At 38.1% G+C, this 15,122-nt stretch overlaps 1 protein-coding gene across 2 annotated transcripts in view; it reads right to left on the bottom strand.

Moving 5' to 3' along the window:
• STAG1 (STAG1 cohesin complex component) overlaps positions 1-15,122 on the bottom strand; it is a 202,849-nt gene that overhangs the window by 41,899 nt on the left and 145,828 nt on the right. For both annotated transcript variants that reach the window (XM_072867279.1, XM_072867278.1), the window contains exons 14-20: positions 14,022-14,136; positions 11,679-11,796; positions 10,411-10,514; positions 7,406-7,498; positions 7,191-7,280; positions 6,808-7,011; positions 2,423-2,493 (exon numbers count right to left, since the gene is read on the bottom strand). In XM_072867279.1, the coding sequence (XP_072723380.1) occupies positions 2,423-2,493; positions 6,808-7,011; positions 7,191-7,280; positions 7,406-7,498; positions 10,411-10,514; positions 11,679-11,796; positions 14,022-14,136 (795 nt within the window). The remainder of the gene's footprint in view (positions 1-2,422; positions 2,494-6,807; positions 7,012-7,190; positions 7,281-7,405; positions 7,499-10,410; positions 10,515-11,678; positions 11,797-14,021; positions 14,137-15,122) is intronic.

Here is a 15,122-nt window from a genome sequence, read left to right on the forward strand (position 1 = left end):
ACAGCCTCCTTCCGCGTAGTTGTAGAGAGCAGTAAAGTCTCCCCTGAGCCTCCTTTTCTCCAGGCTAAACAACCCCAGTTCCCTCCGCTGCTCCTCATAAGACTTCTGCTCTAGACCCTTCACCAGCTTTGTGAAATGCTGATATTTTGCAGCATACAAACTGCTACAGCACTGATGTGTTATGTGTGAAAGCTCAGCTGAATTTGGATAGAGTCAGTATAGAAAAATTGTCTCCATGTACTTCAGGACAGAAAAAACTGCTATAGGTATCAGCGAGACCCTGGCAAAAAGAAGCCCAAGTACATACTCCAGGTATTCTATTCAGAAGACCTCAGGAAAATTTATTATTCTATTCCAAAAACTTTGAAGGAAACATTGTAATAATGAATTCATTTGTATTGGAATATTGATATCCTTGTTTGATGAAAAGACATGAATTAAAAAGTGTGCTGTGAGCCTTTTGTTGCCATGACCCCCTCAGAAAGAGGATTAGCTCAGGCTTGGGAAATCTCAGTATAGAAGCTTTTTGGTCTGGAAGGCTTCTCCGATACTCTCCTACCATGTTTTTTTTCAACTTGCTGGGCTGCTTTTTCCTAGAATATGAAGAAGCAGCAACTACCAAGAAAACACAAGCACAGATAAGGTAGAGTGGAATTTCTCTCACTGGAAAAAGAAAGGGACTTGTTTCTTTTCGAAGCCTCAGCAACTAATTTCATCAGTGCACTTTTAGAAGATGTGAAAGGTATCTGTTGTTAGCCTGCAATTTCAACTTCTTCCGTTGATTTAATTTCTTTTGGCTCCCAGTTGATGACAGACAATTACAGTATCAGACAACAGCCACCCTTCTTTGAGATGAGAACGCTCAATGCAAGTTGTGAACTGAAGATCCTAATCTCATAGCTAAAGGTTCGGCAAAAATTCTGTCTTGGATGGTATGATTGTTTCCTTTCACAAAGTAATCACATCAGATGTAACGATCAGTAGAGTAACAAAAAGATTTCATTACTTCTTTATATGCAAGCAGATATTAGAAATTCCCATTGAACTATAATCATAAATAACAAATCAGCTGAGAAATGATACACAGCTGCTCTTCAGCTTTTTAGATTTGATTCTTTTCTCAAAGGTGAAGGTAGATGTCCCTGACCCTGATTTGCGTGTCATTCTACAAAGCTTTCTTTATAGTCTGAATCATCTCTCTTGAGCTTTGGAACCCTAAAGGAAAATATATATGGGAGACTCTCAGAAAAGCCTTAAGATTCATGCTTCCTTTATGGATGTGAACTACAGCTTTCACCACTCCTCTCAAGAAAGGCAGAAGTGACTCCAGTGTGTTACCGGGGAGACTGAAAACCTAATTTGCACATGTGTCAGCCTGCTGCGCTACGGAAATTAGTAATGATTTAATGATTTCGGTGGGAGCCTTGTTGAATGGAAACAAAAGAGTAGATATTGCAGAACCATTTCATACAAGGATCCAATGCCGAATTCAGGGTAAGTGAAGACTAAGCACAAAAAGAAAAGAGAAATGAAATTACTAAAAACAATTGGTATAAAAGAGGTGGCAGAAGCAAGGTCCTCTCATATCTCGTGACAAGGAAGAAACGATTTGTGGCTCTCAGCCATCAGCATATGAAGCTTTCTTACATGCTGACCAGGAGCAATTACTTCCTACAGCTGATAGGAGGGAAAGATTAGGTCTTTGTGCCATGCTCCAAAATTCACAGTTCAAGTGAAATTTCCCAGGTTGCTCTACAAGTTACAGGGTGCCTGTAGGTCTGAGAGCAGCAGGACCCTGAAAAGCTGCTGCCTGGTTCCACTGGGCTGGTTCATGCTTAGTGAAGGAGTTTCTGTGCAATCCATACAGTTAGACTTTGCCAAGAATTCAACTGGAAACTATTCCTGGCATTTCTGCAGGAAGAGAACGCATCTTCCAGACTCTTATAATAAACTATTAATTATTATTAGTAGTACTACTTATTTCCATAATTTTGAGGAGAAATAACTCAAAGGCATTGAGAAACAGAGAAACAACTTCCTCCAGGGCTCTCCAAAGCTGAGGCTCAAAGCAAAGATTTGCCCTGCATCCACTGGTGCCGGAGATAAGAAGCGTCCCTTGTGCATTGGCTGTCTGTTGTGCAGGGGAATATGACTTCTAGTAAAACACTCACAGGTGTAAAAGCATTTAGTGTAAGGGATGGTATGCCACTTACAAATCAACTCTGTAAAAGTAATGGCATTAACTAATCAAGGACCCAGATTAATCCAAACAGTTATACTGACAAATGCCACTAATCATTCATCAATCTCTATTTCATATTTCAGGCCATATATTTTCTCATTTCTTAACACTAGACATCAATTGACACTCACTGAAATGATAAAATTAACAGTAAATTTTTGAGGGAAAAAAATCACCTACTTGTGAAAAGAGGTTAACCTCTTTAATGTGGAGAGGACATTGTATATGTCATCATCATCAGCTTCTTCTCCCTGAAAATGAAAGGAAATCCATTAAGAGAGTTTAGCAATCCAGCAGAGTACAATAGTGCATGGGGAGGAGCAGATTCCTTTCAGGGTTTATGTTGACACCAAAACTGACTCCAAATTTTCCAATGACTTTTATCTAGATTCCATAATAATAATATTTAAATAACCACTGCATAGCACTAGGAAATAAGATCATCTGACAATATTCAGCAGTATCACTGTATCAATGCTCAAACCAGTATCCTCTAGCAGTAGAAATCATTCCCAATAATAAAATCTGAGTTCTACCTTATTTTACAAAAAGGACTGAACTGCAGTTTAACCATCAGCTGATGAACATGCTACAAGAATAATGCCAAATGCTTGCCTTGCTCCACATCAGAAGCCCCCAGATGTTAACAGCAAGGTTTTTAAAATGATCAGTGGGACAATTTCTTTCTTTTCGTAACTTTAATTGCTGTTCACTGTGTTACACACTGTAATGCATGACAATCACATCATGTGCACAGACTGACATACATTCAGAACAGGAAAGTGTTGTTTGGGTTTTTTTTGTTTTGGTGTTTTGTTTTTTGTTGTTTGTTTGTTTTTTTTTAATTTAGTTTTTACAAATCTGGGGAAGCAACAGTCCAAGAATAAATAATGCACAATTCAATCAAAACTTTTCATTTCAATTTAATTTTTTCTTTTTGGCATTTTAAAATATCATTATCCTAATATTTTATGCAAACTGAATGGCAAATTCTCCTAGTGAAACAAGTGGAAATAAGGTACTTCCAAAACTTAATTTTTCCAGCAACTTTCTGAAACAGGAAACCCACTTACAACAATTCTTCTCCATTTCATTTTGAAGATTTTTTTTTTCCATTTAAAACCTAATAATTAAGACATTTTCCTGCCTTCAGATGCAATTGTCAATCAATGTTTCTCTCATTATCAACCTAGTGGGAAGCCATAAGGCAGTGGGATATTTGCTTGGGTACAAGTATGCACTTTTTTTAGTTTAAAATCTCTTTGAAATTATGAAATAAACTTATTAAAATTAATTCTTCTACGAAGTATCACCCAGCAAAGAGTATCACAAAGGCCAAAATTTTAAATCCTTGCTACTGCTGTTCTCTTTCTTGCTTTCTCCCACTTTTGTCTTGGTTTTGTCTCCACATCTTTCTCTATGTCATGTCTGACCTCCGCATTCCCTTTTCCTTAGGGATCTAAACCTCTTAATCCTTCATTTTTCATATGACTTTCAGACACAGCTTTTCTCTGAAATCCTCAGTCCTTACCCCCCTCTCATGCAAGCAAATATACACAAAGATCATAAGCCCTTGCTTGCATTTGTCCACTCCTTCCCAAGCTGGGTAAAGGAAGGGGATACATCAGAAGTGTTTTGGTATCACTGGCCCATATTCCTTCATGAGCCCAGTCTTTGTTCTCTGCCCAGTAGTTTCAGTGCATCCTTCAGGAGTTTTAGCACCGGAGTACTACATCTAAAGAGAAGCCGCCTGCAAAGAGAAGTGAAGGGAAATAGAGTGGGAATAAGCAGTTACTGGCTTCCTGATTCAACAGCAGTTCTAAGTAATAAAGGAAAATTGCAGGAAAAAAGTTTTTCTCCCCCAGTTCATTTCTCCTGAGAAGACTGGTGAGAAGCCATTCATGAACCCTAGCATCTCCTTGCCCTCCTGACTCCCCTTGGGTAAAAAGTGAGGCCAGAGGGATCTTTCAAGCAGTGTCAGAAAGGGAGAGGATGGGACTGCAGACCTGCGCAGTGTACCTAAAATCTGGAGTGTATTTTCTGAACTCAACATTCATGTATCCCTAGCCTAAAACAGCAGGACCTAAATGCTTTGCAGGCATAACTGATCTGAAATGTGGGCTGGGGGTGGAAGAGAGGTAGATTTCCAATTTCCTTTCATCTTTACTGTTTGTAGTCTTGGAATGTGGTTCTTTGAGGCTCAGAGACCACACTGCCTGTGGAAGAGGACTCCCTAAGAAGAGCTTCTGAAAATACATGGCTAGGGACTGCGAGGTAACAGAGGGAAGGACAGCACTGGATCTCCTCAGATCAGAGGATCCAAGAATAAGAGGACTGATGCTACAGTAAACCAAACTCAACACTAACTGGACTGCTGGCTTCCAGAAGGGTATATGGATGACAGAAAAGGAGCTGATGGAACTAGAGGACTGGTTATTGTCTCAACTCCTCTTCAGAGCTGCTGTGTGGAGGAGAATGGGTAAGCCAGAGAAAGAGCAGCTGTTCTACAGCAGGAGGAATCTAGGTGTTCCTGTATTTGCTAACTGAGTTTGGGAATATGGTTGAAAAAATTATTTGTGCATGTCTCAGCAACACTAATAAAATGGTGAGTGGATCTTTTCTTGGGTGAAACTACCCAGGAAAGAGAATGCTACCTCTGAATCCCTGAATGCATCCACAGATGAATAACATCTACACAGTTGAACAGTGCAGAAACTTGAAACTCTTCCAAAAAAGATGCATGTCCTCAGACAGACCTAATTTCTGTATGTTACGCTGGCTGTCACATGACTGTCTCCAGAGAGAACAAACACAGCACTTGCTTTGGAGAAGTTCCAAGATAAAACTATGAGAAAAGGCTGAAAGGAGACATTTTAATAAAGTCTTACAACAAGACAGTATAACAGAAATGGCAAGTCAGTGTCAAAGAACTGGGATTCCACTTGCTTCTTGGTCTGATTCTTGAAAAAACCCATAGGCACTTTCTTCCATCTTGAGGCAAGACAGTGTGAATGAGATGCTTTTTGCTGATCTGAGATTGGCTGTGGAGACATAAGCTGAAGATTTGCCAAGAGCCAGGTTTGGAGAAACAACACAGGATTTGTCCCTGTATATAGAGCCAGACTGAACCTTGGTGTTGGATGTGTGGCTAGTGAAACGTGAGGACCTCACCAGAGTTCCTAAACCTCTGTCAGTGAGTACCAACAGAAAGAGCGAAGGCCGCTATTTACAGTGATCAGTTGCTGGGCATATGGTGTGGAGAACTTGGTTGGTTCTGAACCTGGATCTTTGTGCTGGCAGTCCAACTTTAGCCCTTTTTGCTACCCAAGTCAGCAACAGATTCCCCAAGGTTTTTGTCTTGGAGTTTTTGGTCCTGTTGGCCAGAGGTAAAGAACTTCAAAAATCCATGGCTATTAAAGCAGATGGCTAAGACATGTAATGTGGCATTAGCTGAAAGGATACCCTTGCCACACACAGATGGGCAGAGATGTAGCACAAATTCTGAAATGTCTTTTCAGGTTCTGCTCAGAAGTTTCTGAGAAAGCACATATAAAATGGCAGACAGGTAGACAGCAAAGTAAATGTATTCTATCAAAGAATGTACAGTGGCGCACTAACTCCTCTGGGTTGTGGAGTGCCTGCTTCCTGCACGCACTGTCTTTTTTACTCATGTACATACCTACAGCAACAGACATTTTTATTTACTCTGCAGTGTGACAAGGCATATATACAGTATGCTTTTATGTGGCATATTACTTAAAGATAGAAAAAAGCTTATTTTCTTTAATATGTAATTCTAAAATAGAGACTGTCGCTTAACTTTCTATAAATGTACATCAAAAACTGAATGTATCTGCCACAGTGCAGTGCATGACTGAAAGTAGTGAAGAAAAAGATCTATACAGCCCTTAAGTTATGTTTAAAAAGCCTGAGAATCACAACAAATTAAGTAGTGTTACACAAAGTTAAATTGATGTAAAGCAAGAAAAAAACGAGTAAGGTTTCTATTCTTATTTAATGTATTCTGTCTTATGCATTTTGAAGGATAAATTCTTACAAGTAAATCCCAGGTACCTCCAGGTTTCAGACCTGTATCTTTATTTCATTCTTTCCAGAGCCCTTTCAATATGCCATTATAAATATTTTACTAAATCCTCTCTTTCATTCAAGACATAATCCAATCTTGATTCTGCTGCCTGCATATCCATTTGGGACTACTGGAATCACCACAAGCATTAATGTAAATGCACTTTTCTCTGCATTTTTTATCAGCTTTCACCCATTCACCTGTTTAATTTCTTATGTGGATTGTTTAAATACTAGACTAAATTTTCAGAAGTAGGATTGTCCCATGGTCTCTGTTTTACAGCATCAATCCTTTGCAGGCTTAATGGCTAGTCCAAGGGGTTTTCTACGTGGAGAAATAGCTCCAAATAATTATGAAATAGTTGCTGCTGTGCTACGTCTTCAGATGGATAATTTCATGACTTGGTAAGAATGTTTTTCTACAGTTTATCATAGCGTATTTTAGGTAGTCTAACTAAATTCATTTTAAGAAAACAAACCTCCTGCAGCAGATCCTCTACAGAATGGTTGAATCGATCCACAAATTCATCAATAAGTTGGCTGTGGGCTATGTCAACTCTGTTCTGGATTGTATATTCTTCACTACAGAGTATGCTGTAGGTTTTGCTGCAGGCTTCGAGAACATCTGATTCCACGTGCTTTTCCACAACAAACTTAATCTGTTTCAGTAAGGCATCCAGATGCTGTAGAGCAGAAAATAAGTTCAGCTTTCACCTTACCTGAACAATGAAACTCAAAGAAAAAGTCATTCAAAGAATACACCAAATCAAGGTTAGATTACTAATATGCCGCATGAAGGCACAGTACTGTGTAGTAATCAGATACTTGAAAGCAACCAGACTTCTTGCCCTATGTACTATACCTTTTCCATTCTGCCCGTGCTATAGATTTCCAGATCAAAATACTGAGGGATTTGCAGGAGATTTGCAACCTTCTCGGCATCAGCGGAATACTAGAACATCATTGAAACAAAACAAAAAAATAGTGAAGTAAAAAGAAACACCTACACTACAGAATGAAAAAGTTTAAAGACAGTTGTAAATACCAGTGAGAGGTTTATTTTGTTGAAAAATTTACCTTTGATAGCAACATAGGAAGTGCGATAATGAAATGCTCAGTCAATTTATTTCTGTCATCTATCTGAGTTTTTCTTTCTTTCGCTGTCAAGACCTGCAAGTGATCAAAAATAACTAAAGTAAATACAATTTCTGCATATAGCATTCATTAATTTTTTTAAAGTTTGCATTACAAACAAAAATCCATGCAAGTATATTTTTAATAAATCAAAAGAGGAGGGAATAAAAAACTCAAACGCATTTGGACTGAAGAGTGATTACATGGAAGGACCATGTGTCCTAAGAAGCCGTGATTGAGAAGGAAAATATCACATCATCCAGTATGATATTCACTCAACACATCAATGTTTTTTTAGGATTGAAACTCAAATATAACCCAAGTCAGTGGAAGTTTTGCTATTGCTTCCAAGTGAATTGAGCTCTGGCTTTCACACATTAAACAAAGTGTTAATGTAAGACCTCAGGGCGAACTGAAGTATAATTAAGAAAACCAAAACCAAACCACACTGTAACAGTGATTTTCATTAGCAGATTCATGGCCTCATCTCTAAACTGGAATGTAATTCTCAGGGAGAACATACATCCAAGTTCACAGAACTCATTTACAAATTTCAGTGACAGATATACTGAAGCTACTAATGCTGTCATAGCAAAACCACCTTGAAATAGTGAATAGAGAGACAATAATCAAAACAGCATGCTTCATAAAAGCTTAGATCTGGCTTCTTGGCTTCAGAAAAGGAGAGAATACTTTTGGAAACAAATAATGATAATACTCAAGTTAGCTAATGATTTATGTATAGCAAAGCTGCCAGATTGCACAATAAGGGTTACAAGCTAAAGTCAGAGAAGAAACTATTTCACAAGAAGGTGAGTGCATAATTAGAAATATGCTCCCATTTCAACTCAGAGAATATGCTAGCGAGATCATGAGAACATGACAAACCTCTACTGACAAGCCAGAGATCCCTGCAGTTACCATCCCACAACTCATGATCTAACTGAAAAGAAGCAAAAGCTAAATGTCATACCTACATCTCTCTGTAAGTGAGGAGGAACAGCTGGAAACAAAACATGTGCTTGGATGACAGGTAGGCCTACTGTGTCAGCAGGAATCCAAAACAACCATGGAAGTGAAGGGGAATAGATTTGTAAGTAGGGTAAGGAACCACTTCCATAGTACATGGCAGACAGCGGGATACATACAGCAGCAACTGCAATTCCTGTACCAACTCGCAGTGCAGCACCACCTGTGCCAGCAAAAGCCACTAGCTCATCAGAAGGCAACACAAATGCAACTAGCAAGTCAGGCTCCCACCCCCTAACAACCCAGTCATATTCTGGTGATCAAATATTGCTATTCAGTGGTGCTATTAATTAATCTGGGTCCCTAGGATGATCTTGAGGCTCTTTTTATCATTCTTCAGAAGGTGAGATGTTTTTTACTGAAGTGTTTTCTTTAGCTTTGAAGAAATACAGACATTGAAAATCTAAGACCAAGCAATTTGCTGAACTGAACTGTAGATCTCTTGAGATAGGGAAAATATCTGGAAAGCTAATAGCGACATTATTTGGTGCTCCAAACAGAAAATATAAACATGAAATTTTTGTAAAATTTAAAGGTTCCTTTGTCTGCTAGAATGGTTTGTAGCTAGAGACAAAACATAGTTCAGATGGGCTCACTTTTGGTAATACAGGATAATACACGCTCATGTAAATTTGCATAAGTGCTTTCATAGATTCCCCTCTCACCCCTGAAATGTTTTAATAAATTAGGAATTTCTTAGAATATGCTTTATAAATTAAGGTACATAAAGCATGTTTAAACTGATGGTTTCTTCAAGTTTCCTGGGATGCTGTTTCTGGACATGAGGCTAATCTGCTTTTGGCACATAAAAATTAAGCAGCTAAGTAACTGCACTTAGTTTAGCAATAAAGAATGCTAAGTCTATCTCCAGATTTCACCTTCACTAAGTCTGTGGCTTTCTTTAACAAACTAGTTATGATTATTCAGAACAGAAGAACCAAATGTTCACATGGGTTTATTTCTTTTTAGTCTAACCTAAATAAGAGGAGGACTACCAAAAATCAGGGAAATACGTTTGGGAAGCTAAGACTCTTTTGGAACGTGGATGCTGTATTTATGGAGAATACAGTTGAAAGCCTGTTGATCACTCTGGCCTTGTAACTTATACTGAAATGCTTAAAAGTGCATGCCCAGCCTTAGGCATGGGATTCCACTGATCCTCAAACAGTCACTACAAAATAAATGAAAGAGGCAGCTAGATTGCAATATGGCCAGAATGTAAAATTCTTAAATTTTTAGGGCACTCAGTGGAAGAGGCCAAAGAGAATGGACACATAAAACCACAGATGCATTCAGGTTGGCCCCAGTCCCACCCCTCCTGCTCAAAGCAGAACCAGCTAAGGGGTCAGACTGGAGTGCTCAGCGCTTTCTCCAGTCAGGTCTTGAAAACTGCCAAGGATGGAAACTGCACAAACCCTCAGCTTCTGTTCCAGTGCTTAACTACTCTCATGATGAAGATACTGTTGGCTTTTTCTGCAAATTTTATGTCCATATTAGCAGCACGTTCCTTTTTATGGAAGATAGTCAGAGGTAATCTTGTTCTGCTCCCAAGCTCTACACTTTCAATTCTAATCTAGACTTAACATTAAGGGCTGTAGATGTGGGTACATTACAAGTGCGAGCCAGGGGTATGATAAAAAGAACATCTAAAAAATAATTTAAAAAAAGATTTTCACGCTGTAAACTTGTATTACTTAACCTGGCAAAGCAAAACCCAAAATGAAACAAATAAACAAAAAACCAAACATGTCCAGAAATAGAATTTCTACTGTTTTTCTCCAAAAATGTTCACATGAAACAGGAAACATCAATTATAAAAATCTAATTTAAAAGTGTCAAAATGTGGCATTGTAGACAAATATTTTATGTTACTACAGTAGCACACACAGGTCTGAGCTACCTATTGCAGTACCACTTACTCTCTTGCCAGTGCCTCTGCCTACTGGAGGATGTGCTTCAGCAGCTTGTCTGATTGTACACACCATCAACTCAATAAGAGCACTCTCCTGCCGGTCAGACATTGCTATGGAGGGAAAAGAACAAGTAACATCAGTTCTGATGTGTGTGCAAGACATCTTAAATAAGACAAATCTATGAATGCAGTTGTAAAACACAGGGAATAGAGAACAACACAGACATCATTTTGTCCCATTTATAAAACCAAGGCTTTCTTGCTTGCTCTTGGAATTACCATTCACATAATCTCAAAATGGATACGGAGAAACTGAAAGAAGTCCAGAGAAATGTAGTCTGGAAAAAGGATGAACAAAGGGGAATACAACAAAGATCTACAAAATAAAGAGCATCATGGAAAACACAGAACAACTGACTGTTCACTGTCACTTCCTTATAAAATATTCTCACCATCATGAAGTATTATTTCTGCTCTTTGGGAAGTACTTTGGGTCACATCTAGAGGATCAAACCCCACAAGGCTATGCAGAAACAAAGAACCAATGTGCCTAATTTCCTAAGGAAACTACCATATAAATACCACAATTGTAGCAGGTGGATACCAAAAGGTCAGATTTTGAAACATGGAGATGATCAGCACATCATGCTAGGAAGCAGTAAGAGTACCTCAGTTTTTCAACCACCTAACCCCTGTGAAGGTCCCTGAAGCAGGACAATCCTGAAGGATTATAAAGGATCTTCAATGACACTCATTACCATTAGGGACTCTTTGCTACCAGCTTGCCTGGTTACCTTGTGCACACGGATCTATTATTAGCCAAAGGAGATTCGAAACTAATGGCGGAAGAATCCCCCCCCCCCCCTTTTTTTTTTCCTCTTGAGAATTTATTAGGTTTTAACATTGTCTGGAAAAGCCCCATATTTAATTAACACCACTTGAAGTGCTTGTTTATTCAAATTTGTATTGGCTATTTAATTTATTTAAGTGTTCATGTATACACTAGTTATTTAAACATTCAGATAAGAAGTCATCCTAGCCTTTAATATTAGGGAACCACAGTAGAGCAGACTTCACAAGATGAAAAACAGAGTACAAAAATGCTGCTTTTGAAGCAAAGTGCACTAAAAATGGATTAAACTAAAATCTTCTTCAAATACGCTTTCTAAACAAACCACAACATAAACACCTCTATCACCCACAGTGAAACACCTTTTTAAGGAATAATTAACAATATTGTGCAATATCAATAAAGTATAGAGGTTAAACAACTACCTTCTTCTCCTTGGACTGGTTCCTCCAAGAGCAATTCTGTCATACATTCCCAGTCTTTCAACAGTTCTTGAGAGCTCTCCCACAAACTGTCCACCAAATAGGCTGCATGTTCATGCAACTAGAAAATCCAAAGCAACCATCAGTATAGTGTTCTGGTACAAGCAGCAGCTCTTCAGCTTTCACAATCATTTGGCCACGCAGAGTGTCCTGGGCACACACTCTTATGTTAGTTGGAAAGAAAATTCAGTTTGAAACTAACTCTGGAAGGTCTTCTTCCAAATGAATGATACAACTGCACGACAATGGGGATATATTTTAATGGAAAATGGAATAAAAACAAATTGAGCTTCTTTTCCATAAAGCAGCTTTTTTGTGAAAAACCTCTCTCAGAGTTTTGACCTAGAAGCCGTAAACTTACCTTTCCTCACTTTCTCACTGCATTATAAAAAGGAGAGATGGTGAGACATGAGACTAAGAGTTGTAATCTATTTGTTTTGAACAGGCATTTATTTTTCATATGTGCTGCTAGATGCTCAGAAAACAGTAGCAGAAATCCTACTGATTTCAGGGGCTATAGAATTAACACTAACTTTAACTGCAAAAAAATGTTTTTATGTGAATTAACACAACTGTTGTAAAATGAGAAAAATAACCCATAGACTTCTATTGTTTTATAAACTGATCTTCAACCGCTGTCAAAAAATAACAAGCACAATATGCAGATCTGATTTGCTTGCCAGACATGGGACTGACTCCTTAACCAGAAAACATCTAAGAGCATAGCAAAGGAAGTGTCAGTACACATACCTACTCTTCTGTTTCTGACAGTTTCGGACAAAATGTTATGTCTCACAGAGCTTACCGATGTTTGTCACAGGTTTACCTGTTCCCTCTTCTGAATGCCCCCTCTCAGATTGCAGTGCTTACATCTTCTAGTCCACGCAGATGGAAACTCCCAATTCTCTCTTTATTAAAACTGGAGTCATAATATTCGACTTTGTTTCTAACAACTCTCTCAAAAACAGCAATAGCAAAAGCCACCCCTGAGAGAGAAGCAATCTCGGGGAGCAGCATACGGGTTACATGGGAAGGCACTTTGCTGGTCATGGCTTTGGGAGCAAAGCTGAGTTTCTTTTCTCCTCAGAAGAATAGACAAGCTAAACAGCTAGGTGACTCCCAATCACACACAGATTTAAGGTATTTTCACCCAAAAATACAATGATCTATTACAATCTGAGTTTTTAAGAAGCTGGCTAAAAATACATTCAGATAGCAGATTGAAGGCTCACACAAGTAGTGACATTTCATCCAGACTTAAATTGTAGGTTTATAAGGTGTTCTAAAAAATGTTAACATTAACACTATACCTAAATGTTATTCTTCCTTTTCAGCATCTCTGATTGTGTTTCTTTTCATTCTCACAGTCAAGTCTCTTGTTTAAGGCTTCATAAAAATTAAAATACCTGATGGCAATACCTTTCCTTTTGCTTTTTACACAAAATATATTACCCTCCCTTCTGCAGAGGAACATTTCTGTCATTCCTTTCTTTCAGACTTCCTTTGCCACCTATTACCAAATCAAATGTATCATTTTTAAACCTTTCCCCCTCTATTTTCAGAGCATCCTGTACCTGATAGTTTATCTTCTCCAGTTTTCCCCTCCACTCCACTGCCATTCCCCACCTGAATTACTATTAGTATGTCTACCATAAAACTTCCCATATATGCTACCTCTATAGACATAAACTACGAGCACAATCCCATCCTGAATGTGTTCATCAAACACTTAATGTCACCGTATGTATGCTTGCAGTCTCCATCCTCTGACGTTTTCAAGATGCAACTGGATAAGCCCTGAACAACCTCATCTAATCTCACAGCTAACCCTGCTTTGAGCTAATGCCCCTCAGGTCCTTTCCACTCTGAATTATTCTATGATTCTAATCATAATTGGATATATCATGTAATTTTTGTTCCTTTCTGGTTCAAATTATTTCACTCCATAAAGAGTAATTCCAGAGGTATACTCCTTACATGGTTATCTTAAAAAAAGAACCAGTTACATTTCTATGTAGCAATGAATCCTGGTAGCCACCATACTACCAGCAATGCAGTACTGAGTACAGTGGGGACATGCAAGAGCAAAATAAACCATGAAGAAGATTTTGAGTTGAATTTGCTTGATGGACAAGGAGATGGGAGGTAGGGTAAAGGGCATACAGTATTTCTGAAATTACGAAAAAAAAAAAAGATAAGAAAGACAACTTGTTACTCTATGTTGATAAATCACTACTTAAGTTCCAGGTTTTATTAAACATGTAAAGTTTAAAATGAATTTTTTACCTCACTTTCAAGAAAGAAAAGAACCAACATTCTAATAAGGTTTCCATTTGGACTATTTCGTCCCCTCCTCTTTGCTAGAGCCTCTTCAGCTTGGGGATCATGTCTGCTGAACAGTCTAAAAATAAACAAAAGGAGCTATCATGTTTATCAAAACAAATCTCATTTCTGCAATAATATGATGAGCATTCATTTTTGATATAGTAGATTTGTTCATAAAACGCAGTGAAAGTATCTCAAGCTATTTCTTTCAAGGGAAAGAGGGCATGACCTCTGCCTGTCTGAAGAGATTAATTTATCTTCAGAGTCTTCAAGTTCACAGGGCTGGAAGAATTTCACACAGGAAAAAGCTCTCCAAAATATATTTATATTGAAAGATTTTGCACAGTTTTATATATTTGCATAATTTGTATAGTTTTTCATTTTTAACTTATCAAGTCTTACAATGGTAGTAGCACCTATTCCACTAGTGCCTTAAGAACTAAGGTTGTATCTTCGCTGTGGTCACGCTGACTGAGACATGGTATTAAAAAAGTTGACATCCCATTAAACAATCAACCTCAGGTCCCAGCAGCCACATAAGGATAAAGCAAGCTACCAGTCAATTATTTGTGTTTTTTTCAGATAAATTATACGTTCTGCATTAAGTTCCCTGATGCATGGCTAATTCCAAACTACTCTCAATGCTCAAATTTGCTAGCCTAAAGATATCTCAGATGTGTCTACATTACAGTTACTGCAATGATTGTTTTACTTCGAGAAGTTTGAAAACTGTTCCTTGCTTTTACAGTGAAACCACAGTCACAAAGCAAATTAGAAATGTGAAACAATGCATTCTGATTTCACTACTATAATTCATTGAAAAGAGAAGGATGAGTTACACACAAGCGTATTTTAGTTAAAGACATCACCTTCCCCCCCCCGCCTATCTTAATAGATAAGAAATGAACACCTCTGCAGGTGCTGAAATATCTTAAAACATCCACATCAGGGTTCAGTCAGTGATCCTCTCTATTATTTGCTTTCCTTTGCTAACTACAGAAAGTCTAATGACTAGCTTACACATAGAAAGTGATATTTAAATGTATAAAATTAGGTGAGATA

Source organism: Ciconia boyciana, chromosome 7 (genome assembly GCF_034638445.1).
Source record: "Ciconia boyciana chromosome 7, ASM3463844v1, whole genome shotgun sequence".
NCBI classification, from domain to species: domain Eukaryota; kingdom Metazoa; phylum Chordata; class Aves; order Ciconiiformes; family Ciconiidae; genus Ciconia; species Ciconia boyciana.